This window comes from Benincasa hispida, chromosome 2, assembly GCF_009727055.1.
Source record: "Benincasa hispida cultivar B227 chromosome 2, ASM972705v1, whole genome shotgun sequence".
In the NCBI taxonomy this organism is placed as follows: domain Eukaryota; kingdom Viridiplantae; phylum Streptophyta; class Magnoliopsida; order Cucurbitales; family Cucurbitaceae; genus Benincasa; species Benincasa hispida.
In genome coordinates, this window is record NC_052350.1 from 17,471,457 (window position 1) to 17,488,637 (window position 17,181).

At 31.9% G+C, this 17,181-nt stretch overlaps 1 protein-coding gene across 2 annotated transcripts; it reads left to right on the forward strand.

Annotated features, from left to right (window-relative positions):
• The first annotated feature begins 1,377 nt into the window (after positions 1-1,377).
• On the forward strand, positions 1,378-3,076 carry LOC120071411 (cinnamoyl-CoA reductase-like SNL6). 2 transcript variants are annotated; one of them, XM_039023683.1, is made up of 6 exons: positions 1,378-1,664; positions 1,754-1,902; positions 1,991-2,179; positions 2,317-2,470; positions 2,555-2,747; positions 2,881-3,076. In XM_039023683.1, the coding sequence occupies exons 1-6, from the start codon at positions 1,547-1,549 to the stop codon at positions 2,960-2,962; spliced, it is 885 nt and encodes a 294-aa protein (XP_038879611.1). In that variant the 5' UTR covers positions 1,378-1,546; the 3' UTR covers positions 2,963-3,076. The 2 variants fall into 2 exon arrangements, with proteins under 2 accessions (XP_038879611.1, XP_038879610.1); XM_039023682.1 differs by having other exon boundaries at positions 1,381-1,664; positions 1,745-1,902.
• The last annotated feature ends 14,105 nt before the right edge of the window (positions 3,077-17,181 follow it).

Here is a 17,181-nt window from a genome sequence, read left to right on the forward strand (position 1 = left end):
ATTTTGGATCTGATTGTTATTTGCGTAACCAATCCTTATTATTGTCTTAAAAATAGTTAAAATAGGCTCATAATTGGTGCATGTTTGATCAATTAAACTATAATATTTGGCAGAAAAAAGTAATATTGTTGGATGGATAAAACAAAAAGTCAAATGCCTTTGGCGACGGTTACCTAAAAACCCAAACAGGGGTACCATCTTTATTCTGTACATTCATTGTGATCTCATCATCTTCTTTATTTTTTTATCCTAAACTCTACCAGCTTCCTCTCATGCAACACACTCTTTCACACGTGTCATTTCTTCGTTTCCCAAATTTCATCCTTCATTAATTTGGCCTTTTTTCCCATTCAATGAACAAAGCACTAATTCTTCACACCTCAAAAAGTAACATTTATAATGAAATTTCAAACATCCATGCTATAATTTTTAATACTTTTTGTTCTTGGATTCTTTATTAAGAGCATGTGTCTTGATCGGTTCAAATTGACACTTCTTAAACACTACAGTTTAAGGAAGATTTATTTGATGAAAAAGGCTGGGTGCATTTGACCCTTCATTATTAAAATGTAATTTTTTTAGTTTTCATTTTAAGATTAAAATTAAAAATTCTTTTTATTATTTTAAATGAAGATATCACATTTTGAATTTAAAAAAATAATAACAAAAAAAAAAAAAAAATCTCTTCTCTCCATTTTCATTTCTCTTATCCTCCCTTCCATTTTCCCTTCTTCTTCCTTCATCTTAACCGGCTATTACTTCGTGGGAATTCAAGATTTCAATGAAATGAGAATATCTAGATTACCATATTTATTTTGTAGTAACGTAAGATGCTTTTATAACGGGTATCTAAAAAATTTTGAATACTCGCCTAAAATATGAGTCTCCGTTCCTTTCTTCTTCTCCCTTTTGCTCTCATCCTCTTCATAATTAACGAAAAATTAATAAGGGATCAAAATGATAAAAGACTAAAAGGAACATTTTTAAAATAAAAAAGAATAAGCCAAAAAGAGAATCCGTAGACTAAAATAGTGTTCAAATCTATTTAAAAACAATGCAATTACAATCAGAAGCAGGGGTAGGATGTTACATTTTTAAAGAATTGCAAATATAATAAAATATATCAATGATAAACTCTATCATTACTAAACTCATATTAGTGAGATTTCATTACTCAAACTCCTATTAATCAAATGGTCTATAGTGTTAGACTCTAAGAAGAAGATTTAAGTTTTATTATATTTAGAAATTCATTTACATTGTATCCCAAGTAAATAAAGATGTCAATTAAATCCCATTTTTCCACCATGATCATGATTATTAAGATTGCATATTCCAATCTCGGGGTGTACTAAACTTCCCCCCTTGAAAGCATATATCAGCAAACGACAAATTGCATTTCTCCCACTTTCCCCATTTTTCACCATCATTTCATGCCAAACAGTTCACCAAACATCTTCCTTACCTTACTCCCTCTTCTCCATCTCTATAAAATCAGCCCCATTCCACCTAAACACAGTACTACACGAAACAGAGACACCCAAAAATGGATCATACAAAGCCAATTCTTTGCGTTCTTGACGCTTCCTCTTACGTGGGCTTTTGGGTCACCAAAGAATTGCTAAACAAAGGATACCCAGTTCATGCAGCCGTCCAAAACAATGGCAAGTCATCTATCCTCTCTTCTTTTCCACTTCTTAATTCTCTGTCTGTATTTCAAACTTGTGGATTTGATATTTTCCAGGAAAGCCAGAGATTGAGAGGACTATTAGAGAGATGGGTAAAATGAAGAATGGGCTGGTGTTTTTTTCTGTGGATATCATGGACTACCAGAGCATTCTTGTTGCTTTGAAAGGATGCTCTGGTTTGTTCTGCTGTATGGACACTCCCCATGTGTTTGATGTAAGTCCAAAGAGAAATATAAATAAATAAATGAATAGAAAGATGGTCTGGATTTTGTGGGTTATTGTTTTTTTTGTGTTTTGTACAGGAAAAAATGGTAGATTTGGAAGTTAGAGGGACAATTAATGTTGTGGAGGCTTGTGCTCAGACAGATACTGTTAATAAGATTGTCTTCACTTCTTCCTTAACTGCTGCTGTGTGGAGAGAGAATATCCTCTCTGAGAAAGATGTGGATGAAAGATGTTGGAGTGATAAAGAATTTTGCAGGAAAATGAAGGTTGGGAAATTTCAAATCCCTCTTATTATCTTCATAAAGTTCCTCAAATAACAGATGCCTAATCAATCGATTTCATTGCAAATCAAGCTTTTCCTTTTCAAATCTAATGACCCTTTTTATATTATATCATCTCCCAGTTATGGTACCCTTTAGCAAAGACACTCTCTGAACAAGCTGCTTGGGCTTTAGCAGTGGACCGTAAGCTAAAAATGGTGTCAATTAACGCAGGGCTTGTTCTTGGACCGGCTGTTGCAGAGGAAAATTCAGGGTCAACAATCTCATATCTTAAAGGTAGGAGAAAGTCTTTCTTTTAGAAAAGTATTGTACAATTGTGGGAATTCTTTGTTTTGGCTAAGAAAATTTGAGGGGAAACAGGAGCTGCTCAGATGTATGAAAATGGGGTGCTGGCAGTGGTTGATGTGAAATTTTTGGTGGATGTTCATATTCGAGCAATGGAAGATTCGTCCACGGGTGGTCGATATTTCTGCTTTGATCAGATAGTGAATAGTGAGGAAGAAACTGTTAAACTTGCGAATATATTGAGGCCATTGATATCTCTTCCACAAAGGTAAAAGCATTATTAGCCTTTTCAACAACAAAAATAGGCATTTTTTCAGTTTATATTTTGCCATATATTTGCATGTTATTGTTAATTGAAAGTTTGAAACTCAAATTAGGTTAGTTTATTGGTTGGTGAGTAGGTACGAAGTTCAAGGAAGGGAAGCTTTTGCTGAGAGACTCAGAACCAGGAGATTGCACAAATTGATCGAGGGCACGGCTTAATACTAAATTTTAAATTTTAAATAAATAAATACATAAATGGAACTTTTTCTTTTCCCTTTTGGTATGTATCTATTTTAGCCCTTAATTAATGGAAAAACTAATATTTAGCGTGCACGTAAATGGGACAATCACAAGTCATCCATTCGAATATAATTCAATGAATAAGACATTTATTATTATTTAAATTTTCTTAAACTATATGTACATAAAAAAATCATGATAATTAAAAAATTAAAGAAAATAATGAAATTTTTATCGGAACCTTTGCAATATATATTGGTTGTTGTCATGGGTCAATTTCATCAAATTATATAAATTTTAATAAATGTTGCAATCTTTACTTTAAGCGTGAACAAATGTGGTAATTTTTATATTTTAAATTTAAAACATGGTGCAATTTTTATCTTTTAATAAAGTTTAATTCGAAAAGATTATCATATATATTTAATGCAAATAAATATATGTAGTACGATGAAACTTCAAAGAAAAAGGATAATAACAAAGTGAGTTAAGTTTAGGAGTAATTATCATGCATTCCCTCTCTTTAGGTCAAAGGTTTGGCTTCATTAATTCAATTAATGAACTAAAAAAAACGACATTAGAATTGGATCTCTTTTTTAAAATTGTTCGTATAAAAAAGATTTATTTATCATTAATCTTGTACATTAATCAAAACTAATTTCTGCAAAGCTTTACTTATGGGATCTTTGTATTTAGGTCAATAGTATGTCTTTTAATTAATTAAACTATTATGGAGTTGACAAAAAATTAATGAGTTTTAAGACGGATTTAAAACTTTAACCAATTATTGTGGTTTGTTTTTCTTTTTTATGACAACATTATTATTTGTTATAATACCTACCTAAACCTATAAAAGAAATCTCGAAACTTTTTTTTAGGTAGAAAATGTTTTTCTTCCTCAATAATTAATCATCATATATCCTATCCTTTCATATGCCACATGGTTCATAAATACTAATATTTTTCCATTTGTAGCAATTGTTTTTTTACTTTTCATCCTTCTTTTGTAGTATACACTTCCAGCTAATTGAAGTTAACCGTGTTGTAAATGCCAAAATTTCTTTACCCAAAAACTAATCTTCAAGGGAAAGCCTTTAAATACTTCCCTTCGTCACAGGGTTCTAAATGATATCATATATATATATTTTTTCCTTTGTCACTAATTAAGTTGAGTAAATTATAGTTGAAAATAAAGTACATATTACCATATTGCCTTTTTTTTTTTTTTTTTTTAATTTTTAATTTTTATTTTCTCATTTAAAAATCAAATGGATAAATGCTTAGACTTCCTAATAAAAATATATTAAATTATTTAGTAATGGAGCAAGGATGATTACGTCACCGTCACGAGTAAAAATTTCCTCCACCCACATCGGCCCCATCCCTATCCCCATTTATATGGTGAGGAAGATTTTTTCCATCCCCACTTGAACTACAATTTTTACTCAAAAAATTAAACGCAATTTGATTTGGAATTTGATTTTGTTTTATGATTTTAGATTTTTAATTTTAGTAATATGTATTTGATAGATAATTTGAATTGTATTTTTAAAAATTATTTTCGAATTGTATGATTTATCTAGATTTTGAACTCTAAATTTTAAAATGGATAATTGTAATTGTTAGCATTTTTAAAAAATAATAATCAAATGTAAAATATCATTTAAAAAAATTACAAATATAACAAAGTCTATCCCTGATAGATTTCTATCGTTGATAGACTCCCAAATCTATCCGCGAAAGACTTCTAAACTTCTACCAATAATATGGTCTATGATTGATCAACTATTTAAATTTGGCCATATTTGTAATTTTTTATATTTTGAGTCTAATGTCTATATTTACAACTGTCCCATTTAAAATACAGAATTATATTAAATAAATTTAAAAACATTAGAAATACCATATGTCATGTTATAAACTAAATTCACTTTTTAAAAATTAAAATATAGATTAAAAATTAGAAAAATTATTTCAAATGATAAAACTGTTGAAAATATTTACAACATATAGCAAAATTTTAAAACTATCAATGATAGACGCTGATAGATATAGATAAATTTTTATCAGTGTCTATCAATGTCATTAATAGAAGTCTATAAATGTTTATCAGCGTCTATCATTAATAGTTCTAAAATTTTGCAATATTTTGTAAATATTTTTATTTATTTTTCTATATTAAAAAATAGTCCAGTAAATCATATAATATTACAAAATAATAATTATACAATTTTTTAACATGAAATTTGTTCATAAACAAATTAGTAATAATTTATCGTCAACTAATATTTAGTGAAAAATTGTAATTAATTTTATGATTTATAAATTAGTATAAACACATTTTAGATAATTATTTAAATTAGAGTCTAATTTCTGAATCTACTACCAAACACGTATCTCAAAACATGAAATAACTTTATTTTTATTGAATCTCTTGTTTTGAGATTTCCTATCAAATAAGTTCTAAATTTCATGTTACCATATTTGTTAAGTTCAAAATTATAAAGTAGAGTTCATATTATGTACTAAAATAAATATAATTCGATTGACATAAAAATATGTAGTATCTATCAAAACGTCGAAAATTCAAATCCCGCCACTCAATCTTCCTTTGTTTTCTAATTGTATTTTATCGTAAAAAAAAAAACGTAGAATACCAATTGAGGTGATATATCTGGAAGGCAGGCCACGCACGCAAGAGAGCATCTTGACAATAATAATAATAATAATAATAATAATACATTGTATTTTACTGAAAAAAAATATCGCATACCTCATCATCCACTTTTTTGAATCATCACCTTTATTTATTTGTTTATTTTCTGCAAAATTATCTACATTCGTCTTCCTTGGCTGCAAATCGATCAATCTTCTTCAATAATTTAACATTGTGTACGTATTTTATCAAAAGATAATGAAATTTTAGTATGTTAGCTTACTAATTAAGGCGTTAACTATTTAATTTGAATATAGAAAGTTTCAATTCTGACAAAACATCACTGATTAAAAGAAAAAGATGTTCATATGTTAATATTTCATCAAGTTACCCTGCAAGAATTTGAGTCTGACGGTGAAAGTCGTCGTTATAAGCTGAAAAGGTTGCCGGAAAGGTTTTCCCAACGGTACGGAAGTTGTCGGCAACAGTGTCGAGAAAGCTTCTTTAGGGAAACCTTCCTTGATGGTATGGAAGTCTTTGTTGGGATTTGTATCATAATTCTCCCGGAGTCTCATTGTTTTGTAAAGACACACATTGTTCAATGAATAAAATAAATGTTATTAATTCTGGCAGTTACTTATATCCAATAAACAAAGTTCATTGGTTATCTTATGTGAACTTAAGCATGTATATGTGATATACAAGTGGATCATGTCTTGAGTGATAACCTAAATAGGCCTGTAGTATAAGAATTAAGGTGGGATACTTGATCTTGATGACACTACGGATACGACCCGCTTTGTAGAGGTTTGTAAGTGTTGTAAACTACTACAGATGATAGATCCTAACCATTCATGTAGAGACGTGCGAGTGGGGGTGTCCTATACAAAGAGTTTGTATAAGACCTGGACCACGAGATGACTAGACTTTGTATATAACGTCGTTGATACTAGAGACTTACATCTCACCTAAACGACCATAGGTGACACGACCTCAATCCCGAGTGTTTTGAGAACTTCTGCCTTTGAGGACGATCATTTGATTAGTATGAGTGAGAGTGGCCAGATTGTCAACTCATCATGCCTACCTTTTTGGGAAATTGTCTGATCTGGGAGCTGGGAACTCAAACCACAAGATAGAATTCACTCCTTTCCTGAAGCAGGGATAAGTAGAGAGATTGCTCCTTTAAGGGCTGATTCCGGAGCTTGAACATAGTGGCCACAACTTCTCTTTGGAAGAGAAGACTCAGTCATAGTCATAGTAGGACTATGACTTATGTTCATTAGAGGGATCAGTGGTACTTAAAGAGACAGATGTAACTATAGAGGCATAATGGTTATTGGCCCAGCTGTACTTACGAGCGATCTGTAAAAGGTTGTCGCACTGCTGATTGGTTAAGATGGACACATGATATAACTATGGTAAGGAGAGTTCAACTGTCGGTCTTTAGTGGAGTACCTGACAGTTAACGGATGGTAGATCCCATGACTAAAGAGTTTAGTCAATTATTCACATACCGTTGGTGCTTCGAGCTACAGGTCCATAAGGTCCTCTTGGTAGCTCAATGGATTCAGTTGAGGATTAGTTCTTGGTGTTGATTTAAAATGTTCAAATTGACAAGAGGTATTTTGATTATATATGATATAATCGCTTTGATGTATGAAATACATCTAGTGGAGGATTGATGTAAATGAGATTTACATTAAGTACCCTAGAATAGAAAAAAAAAACTATGGTTTATATGTTTCATAAGATGAAATTTTAAAACTATAGGTTACAAATATAGTATGATAAGTTGATTATCATTTATATTTATAATAATATTAATTATTGGATAATTAATTATTTTTCTTTAATAACCAAAGGAGTGGGTGGTTATTGGATTCATGGTAACTATGAGTTTAAAAGAAAAGTGGTTTTCCTATTTTGAAGAGAATGATTTACAAACGTTGAAGTTTTCGTAAAATTTTTTTGAGTTTTCTCTCTCGCGCAAAAGAAACTCACGTAGTCGTCAAATAAATACAGATTTACTAAAATACGGCTGGACGAGCTAAACAATTATGCAGTGGCAAACTAAATGATCGTATAGTATTTACTAAATGATCGCATAGTTTTGTTAGACGATCGTTTTTCCAAAGTAAACGATCGTGTAGTGTCTGTAGGCGATAGACCGAGCTAAACGATCACATTGCTTTTGTTAGACAATTGCATAGCTTTATCTAAACGATTGGGTATCGACCTATACGATAGGTCTCCACCATCTCCCACTTGCCTAGTCGTGTACGCGATCGGTGTTTCCTCCTTCGTCTGCCTCATTCCAAATTCGAACAGAGTCCACCCTCTGGATTCTCACATCGAGAATACCAAGGTAGCCTTGTTGGTGGTGTCATACTCAACTCGACACCGTCGAGGTTTTTTGAAGGTCGTTTGTGCTGTTGCTGAGGAGTTCGTGACCGAGGCGATCGTTGAGGACGAGTGCGAAGAGTTCGTGTTGTGTTGCGGTCGTGCGCAAAGGAGCATAGAGACACATCTTCAAATGTTCGTAGAGTTTCTCCCTTTGTGCATTTGAATTTTTTCATGCTGTAATTTCTGTATGAATTGTATAACCGTTTGTTTGAAGTCGACTGTAAATGTATTGTTCATTCATGATTGTGATTTGGAATTATCTTTCTTCCGCTGCTCATGAAAATCACGAATCAGATTTTCTTGAATTGGTATCAGAGCCAGGTTCTCTGATATTCCAAATTACAGATCTGAATTGAACTCATTTTTCAATCCCGGTGGGTTTTCTGCATTTGTGGTTAACTATTTTCTGCATATGTGGTTGCGTTGATGAATGTTTCGGGTTTAAATTGTCTTTTTGTTAAATTTTTTGGTGTTACAAAGTGTTAATTGTAAGGCCCCCTGTGTTTTTGGGCGAAATTAACATCACAATCGAGTCTGTAATTCAAAAGGTTTGAGTTCGTCGAGTCGTTCGTGATGAAGCTTCGGTGCATGGCGATGCGGTTCTCAACGAGGAAGAAGACCAAGCGTTGGTCGGATTGTGTAGCCTCAAGTAAACGATCGTTGAACTATGCAATCGTTTAGTAGTTTTTTCTAGACGATCATGTAGTATCTTCTAAATGATTTACATAGTTAAATCTATTTATTTATTTTCTTTTTTTAGATCTGTTCTTTTTTTTTTTTTTTTTCAAATGTCATATATGTTTGAATCTTACAAATATCAATCAAACTAAACTACGATTGCCAAAATCAAGTAAATGTCTATAATAGATAGTAAATAATATATAGAAAACACGTTTGAATCTACAACCTTAATCCAAGAGTTACTATAACATCCACAATTTCTTAATCCAAAAAAAATATTACATGATAACAATGTACATAGTGGAAGATGCATCTACAACCTTAATCCACAATTCCTAAATCCAAAATAATATTAACATCTCAACCTAAATACGCTTGCCGGGAGATGCATCTTCAACAAAAATCTCCAAATACCTACAAAATATAAATTTAAATAAGTTTAATGCTCAATATACTATATACCAATCTCAAAATAAATATAGAATTTAAAATTCAACTAAGAATATTAATGAATTGAAATAAACCAACTCAAACTTGCATATTTCTATCTCAAACTCAATATAGAACTTAAATCCTAACTTCAATTTAATCATAACTTAAACTTAAACATACTTGTACTTAAATATAATCTCAAACCAAGACATATCAATATTTACTTAAACAAACCAACATAATTAAAAATTGAAACACCCCCCCCCCCCCCCCCCCCCCAAAAAAAAAAAAAAAAAAAAAAAATTATTCTCAATCCCAGTATACAAACCAACATAATTAAGAATTGAAACAAACCAACACATAACATTTACTTACAAACCAACTTAAACTTAAACTTATTTGTACTTAAAACCAACCAACTCATAACAATTGAAACAAACCAAGACATATCTATATTTATTTAAACAAACAAACATACCTCCCCCACCCCCAAAAAAAATTATTCTCAATTGTAATATACAAACCAACTGAAACACATATCTATACATTTATGTTGTTACCATAACTACAGGATAACAACATATACATAATCTAGTTAGTTTACTACGAAAGTTGAAGAGCTCATACCTTGTTCGATTTATCTTTCATGAGCTGTAAGAGCATAACTTTCATATTCTCCATCTCAGATTGTCTTATGGCGTCCAGTTCGTCCAATCTAGCCAATCTAGCCTTTAAGGATTCTATCTCTTGTTGTTGCTCCTCTATAACTCTTGATGAAGATGCATTGGATGATGATTTATTTTTTTTTTTTCACTTTTTTACCCTTCGGTATCCTACCAAGGCCCACTCTTGTACCCAACACTTGCTCGCATATTTTTTCATCTGATATTCGTTCAGACCCTTCTTGGGTGGAGAATTCTCTCAGCTCAACCATTTGACTCTACATCAATAATTAGGACTAATTATTGTATGACAATTATATATGAATAAAGTTACGTTGAGGGATAAAAACTTATATATGCATCATTCGTAGCCTGGTTAACAAACGAGTTATCACTCTTACAATGTGTTTGTTTAAATAAGTCCACTAGGTCCATTATTTGACCACCGAATCCTTTCTGTAAAATAATTCACGAGATATTAAACATACTTTCTTAGAAATCAAATATAGAAATACTTTTATTTTTACCGTGGATAATCTTATGCATATGAAAAGTCTTAGAACCAACTGTATGAGTGTACTTTAAGGACCGATTCCTTTGATTAGTCTCTGCCACTTTCTAAGAAAATGAGAAATTAAGAGGAAATGAGTAATTGAAATGTAAGTAAACAAAAAAAAAACACAAAAATTATTATTTTCCAGTAGGTGGATTCAAACTTGTTGCATAAAAAGTGTCAATCCTCTATGTCGTCTTTAAATCGATCAGGTGGGTGTGCTCGTGCCTTTTCAGAACTTACATATTTTTTATAGTGTCTGTGTAGTTTCCCCTATACTCTTTGAACAAAATTTTCATCTTTTCATTGATGAAATCATTGACCAGTTTGTTGGACAAGTCTAACACAAAATGGTTATGAATTAAGAAAGAAAAGAAAAACTAATTAGTATGGAAGTCGATGTATATATAATTTGTAAAATATAAAATGATTATCTTACCAATAATCGACTCTTAACAAGCTTTCTTGTTTCTATTGGTACCTCTCTCCATGTTCCATAACGAACGGAAAAAGATTCTCAAACGTTGGTACCAATGGCATTGCTAAACCTTGTTGCATTGTTGTAAATTGGTTTCTCCCATTCAAGGTTGATCTCAATAGGAATTCTCCCAAATTGTTGAACATATTTATCCAAATCAACATTTTGAGAGTATCCGTGTCCAGCCCTAGTAGTCGTACAACCAGACTCTAAAAAAATTATACACTGTTAGTTTAATTAAACATTAGTTTATATAAAAATATGGATCTAAAATAACCTGTATTATCCCTATAACACCCCGAATTTTTATTTTTTTTATGTAATTTTAGTAATTTTTATTAATTAAGGGCATTTATGGAATTTTTGGACTTTGTAATTGCGTGAATTTAATTATTGACGTTGAAATTATTTAATTTGGAAATTAATGGATTGACGTTGAAATTATTTAATTTGAAAATTAATGGATTGACGTTGAAATTATTTAATTTGGAAATTAATGGATTAACGTTGAAATTATTCAATTTGGAAATTAATGGCAGGAATTAATTTCATTTTGGAAGGAATGGGTGTTTCAATTTAATGGTTTAATTGGAGGGAAGTTATGGAAATTGAATTTTTAATGTCGCACAAATTTAATTTGAAATTAATGTCAAGAATTAATTTCATTTTGGAAGGGGGTTATGTCACACAAATTTAATTTGAAATTAATGTCAATAATTAATTTCATTGAAGGAGGTAAGTTAAATTCTTTGTGAATTGAAAATTTTACGGGAGAAAAGGATTAAAAGTTGGAAGCAGGGTTTGATTGAAGGAAGAATTTGGAGATTGGAATATTGAGGGTGGTTGTTGCTTAGGCTTCGTTGAAGAATTGAATTCAAAGATTTATTATTGAAGACTGCCAGTTGGATCCATACCTGAATCTAGTATCGAGGTAAATAATCTTACTATTGGAACTGCCTTAGTGCCAGGCAATGATGATTATGATTTATTGAGGATATATTGATAGTTTGATGTTTATGTATGCCTTGCTGACATGAGGGTTTAAAAGATTAGTTGCGCATAGAGATGTTTGAATACTAGTATGATTTGAGTATATTATTGTTATTGGAGATCCTGCTGAATCTGAGGATGATGAGATGCATACGTATGTTATAGAGCTATGATGAAGGAATTCATATGTGTATTACAGAACCATGATGATGAGATATATATGTATGTTATGAGACTATGATGACAAGAGGTATATGTACGTTGTAGAATCATGATGATGAGATCTATATGTATGTTATAGAACCATGTTGTGATACTTGTGATGTTGAGATTGTGATAGTGTCCTCACTGATTAGTTAGATGCTCACCAGATATTGTGTTCTCTTTGAGATTTACCAGATATTGTGTTTCCTTCGGGATTCACCAAATTCTGTTTCCTTCGGGATTCACCAGATATTATGTTTCCTTTGGGATACATTGTGTTTCCTTCGGGATTCACCAGATATTGTATTTCCTTCAGGATTCATCAGATTTTGTTTCCTTCGGGATTCACCAGGGGTTGTGTTTCCTTCGAGATTCACCAGAGGTAGTGGGCATACTTAACTACCGTAGGATAAAAATCAGTTTTTCGTATATGTATGTGTCCCATGAAGACTAGAGCAGTTTATATGTTCCACCAGAGGTACGCATCTAGAGGACATAAATGCCTAGTCTGATCCCAGTAATGGAGTTACTTACTGAGTATTTTATACTCACCCTTTCTCATGTTTATGTTTCAGGTAAGGGTAGAGATGCGCCGGTGAATGACAAGAGGAATCCATGAACGAGCCACTGGGGACCATTTTTAATGCTTCCACTCATGTTTTAAGAGTTATTTTATGTTTTAAACTTTCGGTCTTGACATTTGGAATTTATCGTTTGAGATTTGTTTTCAGACATATTTATTTCCATTTATGACTTATGGGTACCCCATTATTTGTTTTCAATATTTGAATTTAATGAAGGACTTTTAAACTTACCATATTTATTTAGCATTTATTTCACCATAAAAGAGGTGTCGTTTGAAGTTCAATGCATGCATGTATTTAGTAACGGACTAACTTGAGTCCTAAAGGGTCAAGTCGTTACAATCCCCCACAAAGGAAGATGCACCAATATGCTCGGACTGTAAATACTCCAGTAGTGCCTCCTCATCAATATGACTTACCATTGTTCTTGTGTAAACAATAATATATATGATATACAACAATATGTAAGTTATGAAATGAAAAATAAAATACATATTTACATGCTTATTCCATATCATTAAGATGTTCATCGAAACTCAAACTTCTATTAGAAGATGATTGTATATCTTCTTCCTCATCATTTATGAAGTCATCATCAACTCGCTGAATTATTCGTTCTTCTACGATTATAGGATCAACATCAACTCTACATAAACTAATATCATTCATTGATTCATTGAATGTACAAGTAATACTATTCACCACTTCTAACAACTCATGTTGGTCATTCTCACGTTCTTCTAGTTCTAGTATGTCCCACACATGCTTTTTTTTGGATTACTTGCACCACTTTCCAATTATTACCATATTTAGGATCGTTGATGTAAAACACTTGTTTGGCTTGACTGGAAAATACAAAAGGCTCGTTAACAAACCAATGACGAGCTATATTATTGATATATACCCCCAAATCCATGTGTACTCTGTTGATCTTTTTAGGGTATGTATCGAACCAAGTACACTTAAACGTAATTACACGTCTTCTCTTGGCATACTGAAAGTCCAATACTTCATTGACAACACCATAGAAATTATGGAGTTCACCTCCACCTTCACTTTCTGAAGGCACCATGATCCTGCTATTTTGCATACTCTGACAATTATCCGCTCAATACTATGATAGCGTACTCCATTAACAATGCATCCATTGTATGAGCGCACTTTTGAACTTGGCCCCATCGCTAGTGAATATATTTCATTGGACATATCTCCATTTTCACGCAATGAAAGAACCTATTAATTCAGTACAACATAATCGATCTTAAAAACTAATGTCACCTGAATTAATTAAATTGAATTTTTTTTTTGTCTTTTAAACCCATACGTACATGAGATTTGAACCAATCAGGAAAGCCTTATTGGTGCCTTCTGTATAAATCATCTTGACTTTGAGCTTCATGTTGAATTAGTCTCAAATATTTCCTTTAAGTAAGAGATGTGTCTCAATTTTATATTTCACATTTTGTATCAAAATAATCAATTACAATAGAATGTTCAAAACTTACGTTCGATAAGATTTAATTTTCATGCAATTGTTCAAGATATACCAATGTGCATTACATTTCTCCCTCACTCTTGGTACTCCTAATGGTCGCACATTTTGTCTGAACATTAAAAATTCACCACATATCTCATCCTCTGAGGTCTATCATCATTTCTTTCATCTCTATTGAACCTTGTCTCAATTCCAGTTATGTACAAAGAACAAAATACCAACGATTCATTCATTATATATGCTTCTGCTATAGAACTCTTAGGATGTGCTTTGTTTCTTACATATTGTTTCAATGTCCATAAGCTTCTTTCCATAGGGTACATCCAGCTATAACTAACTGGACTTGCAACTTTTGTTTCATAGGGCAAATGGATTACTAGGTGCACCATTACATCAAAAAATGCTGGTGGAAATAATTTTTCTAACTTACAAAGTATGATTATAATGTCTCGTTGTAATCGATCCAAATCCCCTATAGATATTATTTTTGCACATAGATCACAGATAAATTTGCATAAACTCAACGACAACAGTGGACACGTCTTTTTTTAAATATTCTCGAACACCAATTGGAAGAAGCCACTGAAGCAGAACATGCGATTCGTGAGTTTTTAGCCCCAGTAGATTTTTATCTTTCTCACTCACACATCTTGATATATTGGATACAAACCCATCAGGGAATTTGATTGATTTCATCCACTTACAGAATACAACCTTATCATTAGTAGTCAATGTGTATGCAACGTGTGGCTTTATAACTTTATCTCCTACCTTTTGTAGGTGTAGTTCTTTCCGTATATTTAGATCTTCTAAATCCAAACGAGCATTAGTTATATCCTTACTTTTTCCCTCAACATTTAATAATGTGCCTACCAAATTATCACAATATTCTTTTCAATATGCATAACATTCAACTTTTGTCTCAATAAAAGTTTTGACCAATATGGAAGTTGGAAAAATATACTCTTTTTATTCCAATTTGAACTTTGTTTCCGTTTTTTTATCACGGTTCTCTGAATGTTGCTAAGCACGGGAAAGTTTAATAAGTTCACCTCTTGTAAGATATCTTCTCTAACCATGTCAACTGGAGGGGGTCCACGTTCCACTTTTCCATCAAATTGTTTGCTTTTGCGCCAACTGTGATTATCTGGAAGATAACATCGATGCCCCATAAAACATTGTCTTCCTTTTATCCTCATTGATGATGTATCCTCTATACAAATAGGGCATGCTTAGTAACCTTTGGTACTCCATCCAGATATGTCACCATACGTAGGGAAGTCGTTAATAGTCCACAATAAGCTTGCATGTAGTTGAAAGTATTCGTTGCTAACACAATCGTACGTATGCACACCATCATTCCATAACTCCTTTAACTCTTCAATCAATGGTTATAAGTAAATATCAATTTCTTTACCAGGAGATTTTGGACCGGGTATAAGAAGGGAAACAATGAAATTTGTCTCTTTCATGCATTTCCAAGGTGACAAATTGTAAGGAATGAGCACCACTGGCCACATACTATATGAAGTACTCATATTCCCGAATGGATTAAATCTATCAGAAGCTAGTCCTAAATGAATATTACGTGGGTCTAAAGCAAACAGAGGAAACTCACGATCAAAATACTTCCACCCTTCAGCATCAGCTGGATGTCGCAACACTCCATTAGTTTCAACACGTTTATCTTTATGCCACCTCATTTTAGGTTTAATATGCTTAGATGCAAACAATTGCTTCAATCTTGGTATTAAAGGAAAATGTTGTAAAATTTTATGTGGAAATTTTTTACTTTTTCCAGATTCAACTTTGTATCGAGATTCACGGATTCACCACATACTGGACACTATTGCAAATCAACAAATTCTTTCCAATATAGGATGCAATCGTATTTGCAAGCATGAATACACTCATAACGTAGTCCTAAGTCATGTAATTTTATTTTAGCTTCATAAAATGAACTAGGTATAGATGCTCCAACGGAAAATGCTTCTTTTAACAATTCAAGTAACAAATCAAACGACTTGTTAGTCCAACTACTAAGAACCTTAATATGCATCAACTTCACCAAGAACAACAATGAAGAGAAGTTTGTACAACTAAGGTACAACTGGTTACGTGCTTCATTCATTAAGTCTTCAAATAAGCTTGTATTGTTATCTTTTTCTTCGGCATTGGTGTGCATCTCATCCTCGTTTTCTTTTTCATTTACATCAGCAATTGGATACTGTAGATCATTTATAATATTCAAAATTTCATTTTCTTCATCTATAACATTCATCTCTGTCGTACTTAATCCATCATCATGTGTCGATTGAGATGTGTGACTCTCATATCCCCTAGACAAGTCGACTGGGTCTCCATGATATACCCATTGATGATAAGATGGAGAAATTCCATTAATGAATAAATGTCGTTCAACTCCATCTATTGGCTCCCACCTAGCATTCATACATTTTATGCATGAACATCTTGTTTTTTCCAACTTATTAACATGAATTTTTGTAACATCAATGAATCGATATACTCCTTCTGCATACTCAGTTGATAACTTGTTCCTAATCTTAATCCACTCTTTATCCATTCTTAATAATATATGCGATAAGTTGAACCTGTATGATTTAGACAATTAGTTATATTAGAATATATAGTTCCAATTTCTAACTTTTAATTTCATTTGATTTACTTCTTTTTTGTGTTTTTTTTTTGGTGAATTTACGAAATCATCCTTGAAAATAAAGTTTTGGATTGACAATCCCTTGTAATCCAATCAAACACTCTATCGAATTTAGTGGTGACAGAAGCTAGAGATTAGACTCTATCACACATTATCACCCTAAGTCAATACTATAACCATGAGTAAAATCACATTTACCAATCATAACAATCACAAATTAACATTTATTACTATCACAACTAAAAACAAAACAACTCCCTATCCTTTTAAACATGGGTAGAATCACATTTACCAATCATAAATTATGTACTAACACAATAACAAAAATTTCAAATTTCTTAAACATAAGGATTTTTTTTTTCAAAAACTTAAACATATAA